Source organism: Lissotriton vulgaris, chromosome 2_1 (assembly GCF_964263255.1).
Source record: "Lissotriton vulgaris chromosome 2_1, aLisVul1.2, whole genome shotgun sequence".
Classification (NCBI taxonomy): Eukaryota; Metazoa; Chordata; class Amphibia; order Caudata; family Salamandridae; genus Lissotriton; species Lissotriton vulgaris.
In genome coordinates, this window is record NC_141687.1 from 422254828 (window position 1) to 422277611 (window position 22784).

The 22784-nt window shown below is 42.4% G+C and overlaps 1 protein-coding gene across 2 annotated transcripts in view; it reads right to left on the reverse strand.

The window, feature by feature from the left end:
• Positions 1 to 22784, reverse strand: part of ADAM23 (ADAM metallopeptidase domain 23) — a 711121-nt gene that overhangs the window by 84514 nt on the left and 603823 nt on the right. For both annotated transcript variants that reach the window (XM_086955318.1, XM_086955319.1), the window contains exons 21-22: positions 12144 to 12249; positions 7148 to 7267 (exon numbers count right to left, since the gene is read on the reverse strand). In XM_086955318.1, the coding sequence (XP_086811444.1) occupies positions 7148 to 7267; positions 12144 to 12249 (226 nt within the window). The remainder of the gene's footprint in view (positions 1 to 7147; positions 7268 to 12143; positions 12250 to 22784) is intronic.

Consider the following 22784-nt stretch of genomic DNA (forward strand, 5'->3'; position numbering starts at 1 on the left):
TCCAGAGTCCCTGGGGGCCTGCATATGGCTGGCGGTGTCTGATAAACACTGCCACCATATACAATCGTTTTCCGCCCCGGTCGCAAGGAGACCGGGGCGGAAAAGCGGCAGACGGTCTTTCCATCTGCCGCAGATCCCCCAGCCATCTTAACATGGCGGGGGGTCTTTGCAGCAAGGATGGGGGGCGGATCGACCCTGCCAGGCCGGCGGTGGCTTCCGCCAGCCTGGCGGGGCGATCTGCCCGCCATCCTAATGGGCCCCACTGTTGTTGCTTGGACTTGGCCGTATAATCGGGAGCGCTTAAGGGGGCCGACTGCTGGACTCTTCCTTCTACCCCTACAGCCTTTGACTATTGTCCACGTGAGCTGCCTGGTTGAGTGCTGCGGAGACTGACAGAGTCGCGGACGCCGAGGAAAGTTCCTTCACCCGGGGCTAGATAAATGGCCCGCCAGCTCCGGAACTGCCCTGGACACCCTCTTTGTCACCGGCAACGCAGCGTCTGGGAGGCGGCGGGTCTGGGCCCACAAACCTTGCAGTACGTCGCGGAGCTGAGGCTGGACACGTGCCCTCCTTCTTCTCCCCCCGGCTGATTCCAACAACGCAGCTGCGGGCAGTCGGGTACGTGTGCAGGGGACCGTTGCACCTACAGGCCCGGTGTGTATCTCAAGCTCTATGCTTTCTGGGGAAATAATATTCCAGTGGTGACAGTGCATGGAGTGGGCCTAGCATTTCATGGTTACAAAGGCTTGCAACCTGCAGAGCGATCAGCTCACCGCTTTGGACGTGATCCCACGGAGGTGCCAGCAGGAGCCACACAGACACAAGGGACAAGACAGTCCACCACATAGGTGGAAGGAGCCAAGAAGGCATCCTGTATGTGGTTTGGTAGGCCTGGACCTGGACTCTGCCTTCTCCCCCCTTTCCTGGGTACTTGCTAGTACCAAGAGTATACTGAGAGAAGTGAAGAGGTGGTGGCTGGAGACGGGGGATGTGTCCCCTCTGTGGAACTCACCCATAACAGGGGGAAGCATTGGGGCTTATGCACTGGCCCACGCAGACCGAAGGACATCACTATAGCTGGCCTGGGAGCTACGAGACACCACAACGGGTGAGTCATTGGGAAGCCACCAGTGGTGCTATGAGGGTCGTGACTGTGGGAGAGAGTGTCTAGCTACATCTTCACACCAGACGGCCTGCAATGGCGAGAGATAAGGAGGATAAGATGTCGGGCAGAGTAAATTAGATCGATTTGCGAAAGTGCTCCCTGCGCTGGCGGGGGAAGAGAGAGGTTCAGCTCCCCTTCCGGACAATGCGGGCATACTACAAGCAATCCATGAGTCTAGAGAAAGCTTGGAAGAGAAGATGGCGGAGGTACACTCAGAGGTTACATTGCTATGCCACGACCTGCAAAAAGTCGCTGAACGAGTTACTGAAGCTGAACACTGCATCTTGGAGCTCGAAGATACCTCTCACTCTTTGCGGAAGGATGTGATGGGGCTTTTAGCCTCAATGAAAGAAGTGGCCTGGAGGGTCGACGATACTGAAAATAGGGCCCGCAGAAATACCCTTCAATTTCTTGGTTTTCTGGAAAACGCTGAATGAACAGACCCGGGCCAGTTTCTCCTGAAGTTTCTAAAAGACACCCTTCCAAATACCCATTTTTTATCCTGCTTTGTCATAGAACAAGTACGCAGGATGCCTAATGCTTGCTTGCCTCCGGTGGCCTCCCTCGACCCTTGATAGCCCCCTTTTTGAACTTCCAAGACAGAGACCTAATCCTACGCGAGCTGAAGAAGATGGGGGGATCAAATATGAAAATACTTGAGTGATGGTATTCCCGGACTACTCATTGGACGTGCAAAAGCAACTACAAACCTTTGATATGGTCAAGGCCAAGCTTCGAGCACTCGAAATTCAGTGCGTGTTACTGTTCCAGCCAAGCTTAAAGTTATCTTCTAAGGCAACACGTTGTTTTTTCAGACTCCGGAAGAGGCATGGTCAAGGATTGAGGAACAGCCACAGTTCAGGCGTAGCTCCCCCAAGCTCCAGATCGGGTCATAGAAAAGAGATTGGGCTCTGGTCAGGAGCGACCCAAAGAAAAGTGCGGGAGACAAGTGTTGATAATCCGAGATGCAGCAGAGGAACACCGGGGAGGTCCTTGAGTCCTAGAGAAAATAGTTCACAAATGTTGGATTCTGATGACGATGACCTGCAGGACCACACAACACACACCTTGCTGAGATCGAGTGACAACATCCACACTGAATTGTCAGAGAGAGGAGATTCAGCGGATGCAGATAGTGAACACCTATTACTGGAGAACATTCAACGGTTGGAAGCCCCAGACTCAATTCTGCTCGACACAAGCACGTCACAACAGTATCCGCCCAGTAATGGCGAAGAAGACCAGTAGAGAGTAAGATAACCCTAAGGCCTGGCAGACATTGCAGAACTTTGGCCTGATACAGGGAAGTACACTGAGTGCTGTTATCGTATGATTGTGGAGTTAATTGAACAGGGAGGGAGGTAGGGCTACAGACCTCTTAGTGGATTACCCGTGCCAGAGTTGTCATGTTGACAAATGGGGGAGGGTAAGGGTACCTGCAGAGTATAGGGTGGTGGGTAAGTTAGACACTGTCAAATGTTGTGTATTGAGATTGTCAAAGGGCTGTTCTTTTCAGTTAAATCAAATGAATGCCGAGATTGAGCTGGGATTTTGGGATGTGGGCAATCCTCTAGGAGGGGGCTGGACATGTAATGAGTCACGAATTTTATTGCAATGACTGAGGACAGATTCACTGTATTAATATGGAATGTCAATGTGTTAGGAAACAAAATCAAGCGGGTCTCGTATCTCATTATCTCAAACGACTTAAACCCAGCATAATCCTTTTGCAGGAGACGCACCAGATGGGTTTGAGTCGTTCTTTCCTGGGAAGAGGGCAGTATACTACCCTGGCACATGCAGGTTTTACTGAGGGTTCGAGAGGAGCGGCAATTCTCATTCAAAATTCACCTCCCTTTCGTGTTACTGGGTGGGTGGGTGGACTCTGATGGCACTTATGTTGCAGTGCTGAGAATTTGGAACCGTAAGACGTTCTTACTTATTAGTGCCTATGCACCCAGCGACTGCAACAACGTACGCTAGTCAGGCTGACAGAGATCCTACTGCACTCCGGACCCACTATACAAATCATAGGAGGGGACTTCAATGATGTGAACCAGCCCTCCCTAGATCAAACCCAACTAAGACCTGGGCCCCAAAGACCAACAATGTTGGAAAAATTCCAGGACACCCTTGGACTGACTGACTTGTGGAGACGACACCACCCAACTATGCGTGCCTACTCATACTTTTAGGGGGCTCATAGAGTATTTTCAAGACTAGACTATCTCTTTGCTCTAGCGGGTGAGGTCGGACCGGTGGATATGGTGGAATACTTAGCTAGGGGCATCTTAGACCATTCACTGCTTTTATAAACGGTGGGCAGGACGGGTGATCGTCAAGTAATGAACTGGAGACTGAGCCCATGGGCCTTGAAAGATCATAGGGTTGCTAAAGAGCTCAGGGTGCATTCAGAGCTCTGTTTTAAGGAGAATGTAGGTTCAGTATGGTCTGCAGTCACTTTATGGGAAGCATTCAAGAAGTTGCTGAGAGACAGATTGCAAAATATAATTGCCCCTAAAAAGAGACGAGAAACCCAGGAGATGGAGGCATTAGAATGCAAGCTTTTGAGCTTGGAGAGCAGTGGCACCTCAACACTGACTGTTCATACCCTTCGCCAAATTGAAATAACCAAAAGGGAATATCAGGCGCTGGCGACCAGGGAGTTGAGGGCTCGGCAACCGGCAGTCCAACATCGACTGTACGAGACATGTGACAGGGCAGGGAATCTGCTAGAGTGGCAGTGCAGGAAGGAAATGGAGTCAAGATGGGTAACGTCCATTACAGACCAACGCTCCACACATAACACACCTACAGATATTACAGGGGCCTTTGCACGGTACTACACAAACTTGTATGCAGCTACATCTCAGGCGGACGTGGCGCAAATAAACCACTACTTAGATGCAATCGAGCTTCCCCAGCACTCTCTGGAGGAGTTGGACAGACTAGAGGAGGACCTCACTATCGAGGAAGTGACAGAGGACATTGGCTGCCAAAAGTGGGGAAAAACCCTAAGCCCAAACGGACTCCCCAGAGACTTCTTTTACTTTAACAGTAGTTTGCTGGCACCACACTTACTGAACATGTTCCTGAAGGCAAAAGAAGAAGGGATTCTCCCACAAGATCTTTGAATGGCCACTGTAGCGGTGATTCATAAGACAGGGAAATATCTGGAGGACTGTGGGTCATATCGGCCCATATCTCTGCTCAATATTGAGACCACAATTCTGGCCACTATTCTTGCAATGCGGCTCCTGACTGTCATTACCCTCTTGATACATACAGACCAATCCGGTTTTATGTCTAAGCAAGCCACGCATTTCAACCTACGACGCTTGGCCAATTAGATTGCCAGGTTTCAGAGTCTGCACAGCCCCTATCTGCTACTTTCGTTAGACGCTGAGAAGGCGTCAATACCTAGCTGAGACACTCCCCAAACAGCTACAACTCTTTGAAGAACATGGTCGACATGCCGGATACAGGATTAATTGGGGTAAATCTACCCTGTACCCCATAGCTGAAATGGTGGATCCCCAAACGTATCCAGGCTGCCTACAGCTATCCATAGAGGGGTTTCACTTACCTGGGACACTATATTACCACTGAGGTAGCAACTAACTTAGATCGCAATATCAGACACATTTTCTTGAACTTTTAAGAAGAGGTGAAGGACACTCCCCATGATGATCATAGAGAGGGCTGCTATGTACAAGATGATTACACTCCCTCAGTTGCTGTACATCTTGCAATATACCTATTGTAAAATCCCTGAGACAGTACTCACAACCCTCAATAGCAAGCTCTGCTTACTTCTATGGGGCGGGCCCATCCGCAAATAGCATTGCAAACGCTACAGCTAAACCTATACAATGGGGGTCTTGTCCTGCCAGATATTAGAGCCTTCTACAGAGCGGCCCATCTCATTGTAATCAATGAATAGAACCACGCTTCAGGAGACCACCCCACCTACAGGTTGGAAAGGTTACAATTTAGAGAGCGTACATAATTACACTTTATCTACGGAGGCAAAGGTTGTACTTAACTACTAACAGCTACCCAACGCATGCTGGAGGCACGGAAAAAAGCTGAGAAGCGAATGAAATGTGACGTGAAACAACAAGGGAGATCCCGTTATGGGAGGGAACTAGACTGACTGAAATTAGAAATTTAAGAGGCTTTAAACAGTGGGATATAATAGGGATCTCTAAAGTAGGGGATGTACTGCAGGCAGCCCCTCTGGCCTCATTCACCTCGCTTCAAGCCATATATCAGCGACATGACACTCAAGCCTATGCCTATCTCAGACTAAAACAAGCCTGGCAGGCAGAGGGACTGGACACAGAGCCACTGCTGGAATGTTCCCCATTAGAAGGCAGACCTACATAACACTGTTTAACTCCATCGGTGCGGCGCATTTTCCCGCTGTGCGCTGAAGATTTGAAAATCCCACGGTTCATGACGAGCTCAGATCGTCATGAGCGTACGAGAGGTGTACTTCATGACGAGCTGAGCTTGTCATCAGCGTCGAAGGGGTTATCATATGCATGACAAACTAGGCCCTCTTCGAACTAAATGGGAACTTACCACTGGTCCACTAGAGGATATCGACTGGGAAGTCACCCTTATGCACCCACAAGAAGTAGTGATTAAACTACGACTACAGCTCATTCAGTATAAAATCCTGACAGAGCACGACTTCATTCCATGGGAGAGCAGATAACCCAGATTGCCTCAGATGCCACACACAACGCAGTACATGTATACACACCCTCTGTGAGTGCAGTAGGGTTCAAACTTATTGGAGCAAGATATTATAGGAACTAAACAACATACTAGAGACCCAATTTGAGTTGGACGCAAATGGCCTGATTCATCAAGCTGAAATCGGCTCGCAAAGGACCAGATTCTGAGAATCTGGCCCATTTGCGAGCGCTATTTTTGCATTTGGGATTCATCATCCCAAATGCAAAAATCGGTAATAGCGATTTCGCTATTTTGCGATGAATAACATTTAAGGAATCTCTATTTGAGATTCCTTAAATGCAATTCATCATCCATTTAAAATTTGCGAAATTCGCAATTTCGGCCCGCTATTTACCGCGAGCTCAAACCCCGTGGTAAATAGCGAAAACTCAGAAAAATGCTTTTAAAAGCATTTTTCTGAGTTGCATGTTGCACACACACATGTCCTTTGGACATGTGTGTGCGCAACACCTGTTTAAATTAGCATTTAAGGGATGCTACAGGGTATCCTCTGGACACCCCTGGCACCCTTTAAATCGCTATCTTATTTGCGATTAGCAAATTGTTAATCGCAAATAAGGAATACTCCCCATTCATTTCTATGGGCCAAAAGGCCCATAGGAATGAATGGGGAGTTATTCCTTATTTGCGATTAGCAATTTGCTAATCGCAAATAAGGAATCAGTAGGAATCGCAAAAAAATGTGCTATTCCTACATGAATCCCGTTTTGCGAGTCTGGAATAGCGATTCCTTATGATTCGCTATTTCAGACTCGCAAAACCTCCCAATGATGAATCAGGCTGAAAATTCCTTATACTGGAAATCCTCTCAGATTCGGACCTGACAAGGCATAAACTCATGTTGGCTAATTTGGGGCTGGTGGTAGCCAAGAAGGACGGTTGCGGCCCGTGGAGGGAGTTCCGTGGGGTGGAAAGGTGGGGCTGGGGAGGGATAGGATGGGGGGTAGTAAACACCGGAATATGGATGATTACAGGTAAGTAAATTAAATGAACAAAACAAATTTCGTTGCATGCCCTGCATTGCAAAATGTGTTGCAGCGGGAGCTACGAAATTAGTTGTATTCATTTCATTGTTCACCCAGGCATCTGCCATACTTCCACCCCTAAAGGCCCCAACAGTCTGCTGTCACCTGAGCAGCAGAGTGAGGTGGTGTAATATACAATTTACATCAATGACACAAAGATTGCATTTTGTATTTTAAAATATTTCCGTACCTGCAGTCTACCACCCGTCCTTGATGCTTAAAGGATGTGGGTATTATGTCCCCCTGAATCTGTCCAATCCGTGGAATTCTGGTAACATTTGTACAGAGCAAAAATCCACAGAATACATCACTGTGGGATAGAAAAATTAAATTAAAGTATAGGCCCTTAAACATACATAGCAGTTCTACAAATAAAACAGTCAGTACATATTAAAATTGAATTTTGAAATGAGATTGTGCTTACAGCGTCAACTATGTTTTTAGATTTTATTCTCTTTTCTTTCTTTCTTTTTTAATATTAACTATCCTGGCTGATGAAGGCTGATAGCCAGAAACCGGTCCTAGGATGCTTGATTCTGGTCCAGGAACGATATGGCTTGGCAGTTCGGGCTGGACTGTTCCCATGAGGCACAGGGTCAGACTGATTTGCATATGGCCATGTCTGAACTGGGGTGGTGTGGTGAGCAAAATAACGATGGATTTAACCCAGATCTGTGACTGGGGGTGAATGTTTTGTCATTGTGCAACATTCCGTCCATTAATTGTTGTTTTTGCATTTGTCACCCTGAATGGGACGGGTATGCTCAGAAATCAGTCCCGTGCTCTCCATGCCACTGGAATCAAGATATCCTGGCTGATGATGGCTGATAGCCAGAAACCGGTCCTAGGATGCTTGATTCCGGTCCAGGAAAGACATGGCTTGGCAGTTCGGGCTGGACTGTTCCCATGAGGCACATGGTCAGAATAATTTGCATTGGGCCATGTCTGAACTGGGGTGGTGTGGTGAGCAAAATAACAGTAGATTAAACCCAGATCTGTGACTGTGGGTAACTGTTTTGTCATTGTGCAACATTCCGTCTATCAATTGTTGTTTTTGCTAGAGTAACTTTCATGACATTAAATGTGCTGAGCAGGACACCTGGATGAAGATAAGAAACTTGAAAACTAAAGTTCATATCAAAGAACAACAGATTCAAGGTACAAAGTCAAAGGATACCATTGGAAACTTCTCTGGTTGTGTTCATAATTTTTTTCTATTTTGCCACTTTCAATTGGCCTCGGGAGGCTGCCACAGAGGTGCATGTATGATGAGCTCCATTTCTTAGAATGGGACTAGGCATTTCAGCCAGTTTGGGGGGTTTCCAGATAGGTACCACAAGTTCCTACCAGCCTTCCCTTGGATCTCTGCAAAAGTAATGCTTTTCTGCAGTGGTAAAGCTACTGCTCAGTAGAACTTAGATGGTAGAGTTGTACTACATATATATTATTCAGGAATGGGTGCAATATATCAGTGACCTTGACTGTGCAGGTGCTCTAAATGTTACTTCCAACCTCCACAACAGTAGACATTCAGGGGCTTTTATGTGTAGATTGCATATTCTTGTTTCCTGGACTTGAAGGTTATAAGGCAGTCAGTTCAATACTTGGGGTGCATGGTATTGGTCACTGATGTCACCCACACCTTCATCAGTGTTGTGTTATCTCATAAAAAGCCTCTGACATTTGAATTTAATATGCTCTCACACTGTATTTGCTCCCCACCCATGATGTCAAGGTTTTCATTCTGGCAGCCTCTTTTCTCCATTTGTCCCTTTTATTCCTTGGCTACCATAAAGACTTTTAGCCAGCTCACAGGGAAACTGTCAGGAACCAGTAATATTTTTTGACACCAGAGAGTTCCAAGAATTCAAGGAAGTTGCTCAGTTGTAGTTCATATTTCTTGCAATCGAAGCCCAATGATCTAAGAACCTCTAACTTTAATCACCCGCTCTGTTGAGGAGCAGGAAGTCAGAAGACCTTCACAGGGGTGTAGCTGTATTTATAATTAGGCTTCTACTAAAGTCACTGGCCTCAGATTTTGTATATTTAGCTTGTGACTGGAGAAAATATGAAACTTTTAATGGAATATTCATACCAAACAACTAAATAAAAGCACGAAAAACAGCAGTGGGTTCCTATTGTTTTTGCCTCTGATGTACAGATCAAGGCTTAAAAGCATGTGCAAACACTAATGCTCCGATTTGCTTCCATTATTATCACTAATGCTATGGTTTGCATAGTCAAATTACCACCAGGTTATATTTGGTATTAGCTGACCATGCACATACAGATGTGACAGCAAAGTGTGCATCCCGCTCAAAAGACAATATTGTAAAAGAATACAGATCCAAATAATATTTATGGATGATTGTCACTAGCACATGGGTCATTTTAGATACTTTGATATTTCCAGTTGATATATGCTAAATGTAATTGGGAGTTTTGTTACAAACTCCATAATGCTTCCAAAAATGTCAATTTCTAGCTTTCAGTTTTGAGAGTTTATACCGTATTGTGCGCATTATTTTCTAAAAGGCTAGCTCTGAGCCAGTAAATGTAACACACTCTCAAAGTCTGATGCAGGAATTGGTGGCAGTGGGGACGTTTCCCTGGCCTTCATAACACCAGTAGAGATGTGTCCACACAGTGATCACCTTGGCAGTCAATTTGTAGTTTAGTACTTATCAAATAGTAACACCTCACACTGATTGCTAAATGGTAGGCCACAGAGAAAGATATAATATTTTTATCTTGTTTATTGAAAGTGATGGTTACCTACCAAGATAGAATATAGCTTTGTCAAACAACAAAGGTCAATCCGCAAGTGACTCTTAGTTTCTGATTATACAGTATAGCAAAATATTAGAGTAAACAAGATTGATGACAAATGCTCTATAATATGGGAAGAAGTTGAATGAAGAATCGTTTCGGAGCAAGAATCACTAAAATTGAGACAGAAATTAAAGAACTTAAACTTCATGCAGAACATCTTGAAAATAGAACCTGTGTAATAATTTAGGGTTTTATCAAGTTGTTAAACATTGGGAAGGGTGTGATATGATTTCACCTCTCAAATATTTTTGAACACTTTTTTAGAAAACCCAGAGTTAGTGAACCTTAATATTCAAAGAGCTTGTAGACTTGGCAAGATATCTCTTAATGCAGATGCTGTTTTATGTTACGTTGTCTTGTTTTTAAAATTTACAAATCTCAAAAAGATAACTGGAGTAATTGAAGGAAAAAAGAAACAATTCACTGGGAATAAAATGTGCATTTCTCAGGTTATAGCTAAGGTTACTGCAGCATGAAGGAAATAATATTTTGATACGTGACCTGCTTAAAAGGGTTTCAATAAAATATAGTGTCATATTCATCCATGTTCATGTTTCTAGTTTAAAAGTAAGATGGAGCCCCTTGTTTTTGTCATGGTGAGGCAGGTTAGACACTTAAACAATGCATGTTTAATAATCTTATAGTCCTTCTCTGTGTTACCTATGAATATTCAAAAATGTGTTTTACCGATATGGATTTATTATTATGTACATTTGTGTGGAATTGAAAGAAGTCTAAGATTTCTATCTATAGTTTGAAATTGCTAAAGCAAAATGGGTGAATTACATTTCATAATGTTTTGTTATACCAGAAATTTGTTTTTTTAAATAAGTTGCTTTTTGATGATTATATTCAGAGTTTGATACTTTGCCTACATTTGAAAAGAGCGTTGATTCGTCCATTCTCTGTTATGAGTTTTAATCTATGTTTTGAAATTGATTACAAATTCCTAACAAATTCTTTAAAACATGTGCATAATTTTAAATACCATAATCTCTAGTGGATGTTCAAAAAGAGACGCATTTTTGACTTGCTGATTTAGTATAATGAGGATGCTAAAAATAATAAAAAATATTTCTTTTGCAAAAAGTGGACAAGTTGCAACCTAAATGAATAATTTTCTTCGAAATAGCTTAACTTTTAACTTGGTTTACAAGACATTTCCATATCTATTTGTGTCCTTATTGATTACTATTATGATAGTAACAAATAGATCTAAAAAAATTACAGTGACATGTGACTCTACAATGTATACTAGTCTTGATCGTATACTCATACTTAGAAACAAAATCAAAAATGGAATTGAACTAGGAATTAGAGTTAACTATATCTTGGTCAATAGACATGTGGAATAATATTCTAAGAAGGGCCTCACTTTGTACAGATCTACTGGCATCACAATCACTCTTTATTTTTCCTGATAAGAAGTTACTTTTTTTATACATATATTTAGTACTATCTCATCTGATACTTATTGGCAAGATACATTTTATACAAGTACTTTTATTTATTCTTTAATTGTAACATTGTGAATTTGTTTTGGATCTCAATTTATAATAATGATGAAAATATTCGATTTTTATACATTTTATTGAGAAGCCTTATAAGAGATTCCTTCCCTTCCCTTCCATATAATGGGAAATGTCTTTCTTAATATTGCAATTCAACAATTACCTTGAATTGGAAAGATAATTCAAAATTATATTTTTCTATGTGGTGGAATGGAATTTTTGAAAACATTGAAAACCTACTTAATTTTGAAAATGTGTTGCTACTTTCTTTTACTATTTAATAACAGTATTTTAAAATGGTTAATTGCTGCAACATCATTCTTAGGTATCTATTGTATTATTGAAATAAAATATAAACATCCTTGCAATAATTTATTTGTAATTTGCAATTCATTTTACATTCTAATTGTATTTCCTTGTTATACTTCAATTATTTCATGCCAATTTGTATTGTTGCTGCGAATAAAGCTTAGAAATACGGGGCAGTAATTGCCTCTTTTTATTTCCAAGATCTGCTGTTAGAAATTCAGGGATATGTTGAGTTAATATATGCACTTAAGTGCCAAAACCATGCACAGATGTCTTCTGTGCTGGTGCAGAAATTAGCATCATGTTATGTCCCATTATCTTAATTAAGACCTATTTGTTAACTCACATATCCAAAGGACTGTGAGTTTCTACCCTCTCTTGAGGAATAAGTAACTTGAGGCGTTGCTGAGGGTTACTGGTATGTGTATTAATTCACTCTGTAAGTCTGAGGTTTTCAATGATATATAATTCATGGATTAATGCAAATTTTTGACAATTTGTTTTGTGATGGGAAGCATTTAAACATCAACTTACTGTTTGTTGCATTGGACCCATCGATCCCCTTCCTTTCCACAGTTTCCCTTTTCTGTTCCTTCTGTATTAAGCTTCTCATAACAGAATTTCTCAGAACCAGCAGCTTCTAATAGAAAAAGAAAAATACAACTTATTTTTCTTCTTGAAATATATTAAAATACAGTTTAATAGGTATGTAAATTCCATTACATTGTTTCCGAACCAATATGTGACATTGGCACATTTTCTGAATATTGTCTGACCTAAATAATGTGTCCTAACTATTGTATAGAAAAATTACACCCACTGTAGTTATTTATAAAAAGTCTACACTCAATGCAACAGTGTTTTTGTAAACTATATTAAAGACACATTGTTTATATCAGACAATATTTCAGTATAAGATATACAGAACTGTGACATTTTATACTGTATTTCCTATAATTATTGACAACAAACATGAATAGAAGTGATACTCTTGTTACCATATGTTCTTGTCAGTAGATGCTATCTTACAAAATGGCTGCTACGTTTGGAGCTGTGAAGTCTTTCTTCTCTTTCAGCTATAACATCTTAAAATACAGCAGAACGTGTGAGGCCACAACAGTAAGAGCTCACAGCTTGACCTAAGCTGAGACTGTGGTGACGACAGTCTGTGTTTGACTTCCTTCTTTTGCTGATCTATGCAGAAAATGTGTAACAAAAGAGTGACGCATATAATGGCACCCCAATAAGCATGCATTGCCTCAGCAACAATAGACCAATGTCATATTGCAAAAATGTGCATATATTTATGTATCCCCAGTGCCACACTGGTAATCATCTTTTCATGCTGAAAGTTTCATAATGGATTCTAATGGGAAAGAGCTTTGGATCATTGTTTAGAAGGCATTTTATCTATAACATACGAAAATGTTTAGGTCTGGCATTATTCAAGACTTATTTATTAAAACTATATGTATAATTGCTTCTGGGGCCAGAGACGTTGAATTGTGGCCCAGCTCACGAGAATGCTCAGACAATTTGTAGACCCGGAATTTGTTGTTTTTGTTGATTCTGTTCTGTTTGCTTGTACTCTTCTTGATGCATAAACTGTAACGCACTCTGATACCCTCGGTGGTCATGTCCGTGCTATATAACACTTGCAAATAAATGAATAAATAATGTACTTAATTATATAGGGTTTCAGATAATCATCTTTGTCCATTGGTCTGTTTTTGTGTCATTCACATTTTAATTCAACCCACTACAACATAAAGCATGCGGCAATGGGCTATCCTACTTCAACAACTATCTAACTTCACTGTGAGGGGTGGTGTTCTGCTCTCTCACAAGAAGCACATAAACACTCAATGTAGTTCCCATTCAAAGCTAGGACTACTAATGCAACATGACTCTTTGGGACTAATTCACATTGTCTCACCCACTCAGTGTTGTATTTTTCAGTTACTGAACTACATTATTGAAGGAAGCAGGTTGCGTATCAGTCAATTCATGGTATTTTAATAAGCTTTCCTCTATACATCTTATCATTCCCAGAGTCATTCACCCAGTTACCCACTCAACTACTCAATTAAGAACATTCATATATGTACCTATCAACAGGCAACAGTTCATTCACTTTCACCCACCTCACATCATTCATCTACCCAAACAGGTTTACCCATCCGCATCAAGCTTTGAAAAGTCATTCACTCAATTCATATAACCAGTCGGCACATTTACCTATCCACTTAATCAACCCACACATTCAATGACTAACCCATTCACGCAAACACACCAAACAACCCTCATTGCGTAACCAGCAATTTCATTAATAAAAAGTCACACTTTGTGACTTTGGGCCTGATGACAATGGCACTAGGAAGGACATCTGCGGTCCTGTCGGAGTCGGAAAAGACCGAAACGGTCTTCCTGACCGCCATATTACAATGTGCAGAGATAGGAAGTTTTACAACCAACATGGTCCTTCTGAGTTCGACAGGAAATTCTGACCGCGCCGCTGTTGGAAGGGGCCAATGAAGACAGAAAACCGGGTGGCAAGCTGCTCCGATGGCGCACCCTATTACAGTGTACCTATCAGGGCATCCGACCAAGGCGGTTAACCCAGCACGTCAGAGTTGGTGGAGACAGAGGGACAGATGGCTCAAACCCAACTCCATGCACCTCTCCATGTCCTAGGACACCATGGATCCATCCTTAAAAGTCCTGCTGCTGCTCTACCGGCTTCATTACTACGAAATCTGATGCCGTCTTGGACCCCACCACTCCTGCTGTATAAGAAATCACTGGCTTTCCGACCGCATCAGTCGGAGCTCAAACCTTTCTGACCACATCGCTCGAAATTGATGTTTTTCCGACTGCCGCGGTTGGAGTTTTCCAGTGCATGTATAGTCGGTTAGTTCCCGGCCCTGGAGGTCAGATTTTTTCCGCTACCATGACGGTCTGACAGCTTTTCTGAACGGCATCGCAATGAGTCCCTTTGTTAGTGCCTTTTTTAGACTCATTGCAGTTCACATCTAGATGTTACACTGTCACAGCAATAAGCACATATATTTTGCAAGGGGGGTAAAGCAACCCTACGTTGTTGTGGACAGTAAGGAATTCTGCACTGCCCCCATTGGTGCTGCAGAGGAGATATGCAGCAGTTAGAAAAGGAAAGAAAAAGAGAGGATAGGTAACAGATTTAACTTTTTTCTCCCAACTTGCTAATGCAGTTTTTTTGATGCAGCTGCTGACTTGCCCATCTTGTTTGAAAAGATTATGTTATGTCACACTCCTCATCATTTGTTTGGGTGGTTTTATATAGAGCTTATGTGACCTGAAGGTATTGAAGCGTTTTACATGAGTACCAGTTAAATTACTCAAGGACACATTCATTTTCTGGGCACAGGGAGCTTAAGTGATTTGCCCAGAATCACAGGATTTTGAGCCAACACCAAGTCCCCAGTCAGCAGCTCTAGCTGTTTCACTACGTCTTCATTTATGTTTGCAAACTTTATAGCTGTTGGTGTGGCATGGCGAGGAAATTAATACATATTGTTTCAAGACTGTCTGGTCTTCATTAAACTAAGACCTCCAGAAAGTAAGTCTTACATGTTTGTATATCTCTCCCCTCAGATATACGTGTTCGCCTCAGTCACATTTATACTGTATGACAAATGTTCCAGAGCCTTTCCTGCTTCACAAGTGAAACTCTCCTTGACGTGTTGTGATACTTGTTCTTCCTTTCTGTGTTTTTGGTACATTGTGTGAAAACAGCTCCCTCATTACAACAGTCGTGAACTGGGCCGCTCGCAGTAGAGGAATGGATCTATGCTTCACATACTGTGCAGTGTATGAATTGGCTTCTCCTGGCTGTAAATGCACTAAATAAAATGTGACCTGACACGACAGACTGGTGAAATGGATTTGTCTTTGGTGTCTTTTTCATGCTTTCTAAGCCCACCCTTTCCTATCTCGTAACTGGGTAGGGTGTGGTCAGTGAAGGTTGCTTGACCCAAATCTCCCTGTGGCAAGATGATGAAGAGTGGGTGATTTCTGCTGAGTGGCTTATAGTCTTTTAAAGCCTGGGCTTCATAGCAAAGCCCGAGGCTGTTTTTAATCAGCACTCTAGATGAAGGTGGAGAATTGAAAGCAGCCTTGCAGCGCTGTGCGGAAAGACAAGGGCTGCAGCCGCTGCCGGCAGTGGGAGTACCTGCAGGGCGGTGATGTGGGGAGGGGCAGGGTGGGGGGTAGTAATGTATGGATTACAGCGCATCGCAGGTAAGTAAACATTTAAATAAGTAAAACGAATTTCGTTGAGTGCACTGCATCCCTAAATGCGATGCAGTGCGCGCAACAACATTCATTTTATTTATTTAAATGTTTACTTACCTGTAAAACTCCGCAATTCATACAATACTACCGCCCACCCTGCCCCTCCCCCTCTCCACGTCACCGCCCTGCAGGCACTCCCACTGCCGGCTATGGCTGAAGGGTTGCGAGTGGGTAAGCCCTGCTAGTGTTGAATCAGACACATCCTCATGAAGGCGCAGGCCTTCTAAAAATGCCTAGCTATATGACTTTTGTTTTGATTTTGTTTATTTACCCACGTTTTTGTACTAGGAAGCCAAAAAGCAATGGGGGAGCACTTCCTGACCCCATATACCAGAGCAGCAGCTGAATGCATGTTCTTACTTGGTTAGATAGTTGTTAAAATGTGTATATTTGTTTCTTAATGTTCTGATCAGAGAATCCGGCAGTTTCCTTACCTTATAAAACGTATTATTTTTGAAGTTTTTAGTTGTTTTAATTAGTGTGCCTTTATATTGCTGATTTAATTGTTTGTCTGATTGGATTGTTAACGTTTTTTTATCACGTATGTCCATCTATGGTGAATGCTAATTTAGGTTTTATTTCTAATGAATGATATATAGTTTTGAATATAAATATATAAATATTGAGGTTATTGTCTAAAGGTTTTAAGTTAATGGCAATATTCTTTGGGGTTTGTATTTTTATGAATTTTGTTATATAATTTATTGGGGTTAATGTTAAATATTTGGGTGACGTAATATTTTTATATTGAATTTAAACACGTATATTAACATTTTTAAGTTTATTTTAAATAATGGTTAATGTTAAAAGGGATTCTTTCATATTTTTTAATGATAATTACATTATTTTGGTGATATTATTGTGTTCAATATTGTGTACATCGATATTTTTCAACCTACTGTATGTTTATTTAAAGGTGACAATGTTTTTGTTTCTGATATTTTTATTTTCGTTATAAGTCAAAATTGATATTTTTAACAACAATATTTGTGGTTTTACTAGTCAAGTATAGGAAATTGAGGGAGGGCATGGCTGGTAAAATGGCCGACCGGCAGCACTAGTGGGGAGATCCCGGCTGGTAAATAAGATCCTAAACCCTCCTGCCAATCCACTGCAGTAAATTCCTTGAAAGCGAGCCACTGGGATGCCCTGTATACTGCAAGGGGCCATTGCGGCAGTGAAGACACCCAAGAACGTGGAAGTTCACGTGCTGCGACCTAACATGGCAAGGCGCTGGTAATTTTGAATGGGGCTTGTTGTTCGCAGGAACTGGTGCCTCAGTGAGCTCTTGTAGGGCCACTTGCCCCAGAGTCACTTCCTCAGAGCCTGTGAGGGGCAGCCAGTGACGGTCGCAAGCTGCATGCATGTGAGACGAGCTACCTTAAGTTGGCCTGAGCCCCTTCCTGCCAGGCGTTAGGAAGCAAGAAGAGGAACGGAGTTGGAATGATGCTGGCGGTGGGCGACCAGAGGTGGTGCCGCTTTGGAGGGCACATGGTGATAGCCAAGTACTTTGTTCTTGTACCCCTCCATCTCCATGGCCTACTAGGCATCTCTGATAGTGGGAGAGAGTGGAGCTAGCTGTGACAACCTGTATGGAGACAGCTGAAGAGGAGGCATGAGCCCTGGTTTCGTCTGTCAGACCTGTCTTTGCATTTACATTAATAAATTAGTAAGAACATACATTGTGTGCCTTTCCTACTGAATTGTAATGCAATTTAACATAAAACAGTGTTCAGACGCTGGTGAATATTAGTGTCACTCACAAATAAATTTAATTATGTTAATTGGGGAAACCGTGACTTTTCTTCAAAAATCCATAAACCGATTTATATTTGGTCGACCATAAGACGCCCTGCTGATGCAAACCTCCCTTCCATTGACACGGTGTGATACCAATGAAGGATTGCAAATTAGTTAAGCACGTACCCATGCTAAGCACAACTTTAAAAGGCCCATCGCTTCATCGTCTACAATGGTTAATGGGTTATGCTAGTATATTTAGCCAGGTATGTAATTTGCTTCAGTTCCTTACATTTTTACTCACCATGCTCCCTCAAACTTTATAGAAAACATTTGCTCTTGCTTTCTACTTCTTTGAAATATCCATTGACAACTCCATTGTTTTTGGTTAGATGTCTTCATGAAAGATGCAAACCAGGGCTCCATGCAGCATGTCTTCCTCAGTGGATAGGAGTGTGGGGAAGGGAGGTGTGCTCAGCTCTGCAGTCTTGCTCCTTGGCTCAGCTGCACACAAGTTTGTTGAGGTAGGCAGACCACACCCTGTCATTGCACAAGACTGTGTGATTGATGTGTCATCAATGCAATGAAGGGCAGGTAAGAGCACTGCACATTGCAGCAACCACCTTCACCACATAACAATACACCTTCGCCACCCTCTGCTTACAGAGTTACCATAGCCCATGGTGGACATCAGCTACAAATAAACAAGAACACCGGATTTTGCTTATATAAGTCATATAAGTCACCCATTCAGAATAATGGGGCTCATAAAATAGGCAGTAATCATATCACCTGTCCTAGGAATGTGACCTGGACTTTTCGGACGGCCCATACCCACTGGTGGCACACTGCACAGCACAGGTTACAGTATTCCTTCATAAAGGGCCTTTGCAGGAGCTAGTTTGTGTGAATAGCCATGCTTGCTGCATCACCAGCGCTTCAATGGCAGAACACCTATGACATTGTGTCGCGTTCTAATCTAGGACCCCGATCAATACTGTGACCTTATGCCCCTATACGGCTATAATCCATTTATTCCCCTATAATGGCATAAACAATCAAGAGTGATATTTCAGAAACTCGTCTCTGGCCTAACACGATCAGAGCAACATTTCAGAATCTCTTCCTCTGCAGCTTCCTCTGCAGCTCATTAGAGCAAATGACACAGCAGAAGCCACTATCTAAGATTCCTAGATTACACTCCGAGTTCTTCAACAAGATAAAACTCAGCAACCTGGGAAATCCCCGCTTGCTATGTTTTGATTAGTAATAGAACTCTAATGAGCACTGAGAGACGATCACTTCCTAGTGACATCTTTATTGGCGTCTTATGTCCAAAAACTTACGTCAAACCAGGCACCTTTCAGGTATAAATATTACCAACGTTGCCTTAAGCAAACGCTGATGTTACTACTGCCGCTACTGCTGTCTCAACGACATCGCTGATAGCGATGGTGTGGTGAACATGGGAGCAGAACAGCTGTCCCCTGCAGAGCCCAGCAGATACAAGCTGCCCACGGACGCTGCCCCTCCTCCTCCTCGACGCGCTGAGAGAGACGCTGTCTTTTCTCCTGCCGTGAAAATCCAGCTCCGGTGTTTCCAGCCTACTCTTGCGAGTGACTGGGATATCAATTCCTGGAAGGAGATACAAGACCTCCAACATTCTATTCCAGAGGTATGGTGTTGACTAAACCTTTGGAGAGAATTCTTGAAGCAAACCTTGGCAAAACCAACTTAACTAAAACTGCTACTTACTTACTCCCTCCCAAGTATTAGGCTTAGGTCAGGTACACTGGGGTAGGCGTAGTTAGAAGGACCAGTTGAGTATGTTAGCTGAATGTATATATGAATGTATATATTTTATTCATTTTAAACCAATGTATGGCTAAGAAACCATATCAATGCTTTTACAGTATTATTTCGCAATCCTCATTTTACTGTACGCACTTTTAATAATAACTAGTCTTGCAATTGTGGCAATTCATTTTCTCTTGCATGAAGAAGAAAGACTGTTCAATAAATAATACCTTTTTATTGAAAACGCCAGTCTCTCTATTCTCTGCACTTTAGTGAAAGTAATCTGCACAAAACTGACTGAGTGAAATAACTGTCTATTGTTTCACACGACTCTAGAGATTGACTCTTATTCTAAGGAGCAAAGTTGTCATGTTTATGCGGTTGTTGGAAAACTGAATCCCTTCTTGTCTGTACCAGGGAAGCTGATCACTTCCTATTCAGTCAAGAAAGTTTCTAGTTGGTAACAAACCCAATTAAGTTTAGCATAGTCAGTGGAGACCTGGAAGATCCGCACTTCTACGTCCATACTACTGTTTATGTTATTCCAATGCGCAGGGCCTATTGGGAAAATAGGAACTACACTACATGGCGCCCAACGTTTGGTAAGGCGATAAAACTAACGCAAGACGTTAGAGTAACTCAGTCGTGCATTTTTCACACAGACCCCTTTCTCCCGTAAATACTCCAATAGACGTCTGGAGTGGGTGAAAGGTTGAAATCCGCCCGAACTTAGTAGGAAGAGATTCCTATGTAAAGCTCTGGTTTATTCAACGTTGAAGGATACAGTGTTCCAAAATATTGTGCACCTAATCTTTGTCTCCTTGGAGACCTGCTCTGCAAAACCTTCCTGACAATAAAATGTCAGACGATGATACCGCAGTAAATGCGACTCAGCAGGGTCCCGACGGGACTACTGAACCGGGTGGAATAATCATCCCGGCACATTTAAGAAAATCTATAACGTCAAAACTTATAGAAAATGGACTGACCACACAAGGTGGCACAGTCGTCTTCGTGATAGAGGCACACGAATATCGGCAGACAGAGGTATTCTATTCATGGATAAAATTTCCAGCGGCAACACACGAGTACCACTACTACATAGTAGGGGATCCACCGGAAGAGTACGCTCCTTTCGAGGAGATTGAAATCCCATTAAAATTCCAAGAGCACCTGCTCTGGTTTAAAGGCGCCCTAAAACATTATGATCATATTACCGGGCTCGGTCCACTAGGTAGACCAGGAGCAACGTGGCCGGTTCTAGCCAGCTACACACACCACATCCGGACATTGCAAAAATGTCTAGAGAAGAACTTTTAGCTCAGCTAAAAACATTAATTAAAATACATAGGCAATCAGTCCAATATGTAATGCGGATTGCCACAGTCCAAACAGCTGTTAATATACCACAGCTGACCCCTCATCAGGGGAACACCAACAGAACATACAATCATGTCATGGTAAAACACCCATAAAACGGGAACAAATTCCTTTCTGGTTAGCGCAGAAAATTACTCAAATAGAGGCAGTATTTCCGAATACTACCCCTATTGAGAAACACAGGATCCTGACCATCTGCCTTCCAATGGGGGTCGCACCACACGTGGAGGACTGTGACAGTTTGGGGTACAGTCTTTGCTTCCATTTACACAAAAACACATGGTGTTCCGTCAATGGCAGTGATACCAGAAGTGCTAAAACAGATTCAGAATGAATACGGTCCAGAACCTGCTTTAACTCTTGGTATGAAATTACTAAAAGACTTCAAGCAGATCTCGGCTATATTACTAGCCAATATAAAAGGAGAAGCAGCATCTGTGGCGATCCGCCAGAAGTTGAAGGAAACAGATATAACAGATCAACCAATTGAGCTTGCCAGAATTATAGAAAAATTATATGAAGAACTAGGTAGAGACAGCTTGGGTGGAAAACCAATAAAGTCCCAACTGCTCGAAAATCCTGAAAAATTATTTATTAAAAATAATTCAAACACTCCTAAAAAGAGCTGGGATGGAAATAAACAATCCGCACCCAAAGAAAAAGTTTTCCAGTCCAGAGGAAGGTCTCCTCGGCGGAGGGAAAGAACTCCGACTCGAGAACACCAGTCTCCCCAGAGGGAGCCCTCTGAGAAAAGTTATAACCGTAGAAATAGGGATAATTTGAAAAAGCCTGATAGATATCAAAGTATTGATACACGTCCCTCTCGATCTTTTTCGCAGAAATCGGAAAGAAGAGGATGGTCAGACCCAGGAGAGCACACCAAGTCCAAAGACAATGAACCTGCTCAAAGTAAAAAATCTCAATTTCCAAGAAAGAAGGTAGCCAGTATTAGAGTACTCAAACATGCCGAGAATACTGAGGACACAGTTGAAAAACGGGGATTGGGCACAGACAATGCTAGACAGTGCAGCAGAAATCACCATAGCTCGCAAGATCCTGATGAGTCATCTGGAGACAGTGGACACGAATGAATACATTCAAGTAGAAACTGCCGACACCAGAGTTAGCGAGCCCCATAAGATATACGAAATAACATTGCGTAGAGAGAGTGATAAGACTAGGAAAATAAGGGGTCTATTTTGGGATAAACTCTCAAAAGGCTATGATATTCTGTTAGCTGAAAAAGAATGGCCCCCAGAGTTTGTCAGGGCGTGGCCTCGTGGCGAAGAAATGATTATGCCTGCCTTCTTGAATCACATTCTGATTCACAAAAAATATACTTATGCAAGGAAATGGGCAGTAGCCCAGGCACCAGCATTATATAAAAATCATGTAGGATGGGATGAGGACTCTCCTCCTCACAAAATCCAGTTAAAAAGTCAACCAACTGCACAAAGGCAGTATCCCATTAAGCAAGAAGCTAAAAAACAAGTCAGGGAGATTTTAGATCAACTTGAATATCAGGGGTGATTGAAACATGCACCTCTCAAATGAACAATCCTTTGTTTCCTGTCTCCAAACCAGACAATTCATATAGTCTAGTTTTGGACTACAGACACCTTAACGCATGTTGCAAAACATTTGCAGTGCAAAATTCGCATAGTGCTGCACTAATGAATAACATAGTTAGGAAAAAATATAAAATGACATTAGACATATCAAATGGTTTCTTTTGTCAAAATATTGCACCAGAAAGCAGATACTTGACCGCTTTCTCAGTAATGGGGTCTCAGAAAAATTTCTGTAGGCTCCCACAGGGATTCAAGAACAGCCCAGGACTATTCTCAGCCAGAGTAACAGAGTTACTACAAATATATGATGATGAGGCATTATCTTATGTAGATGATATCTATCTCACAGACGATG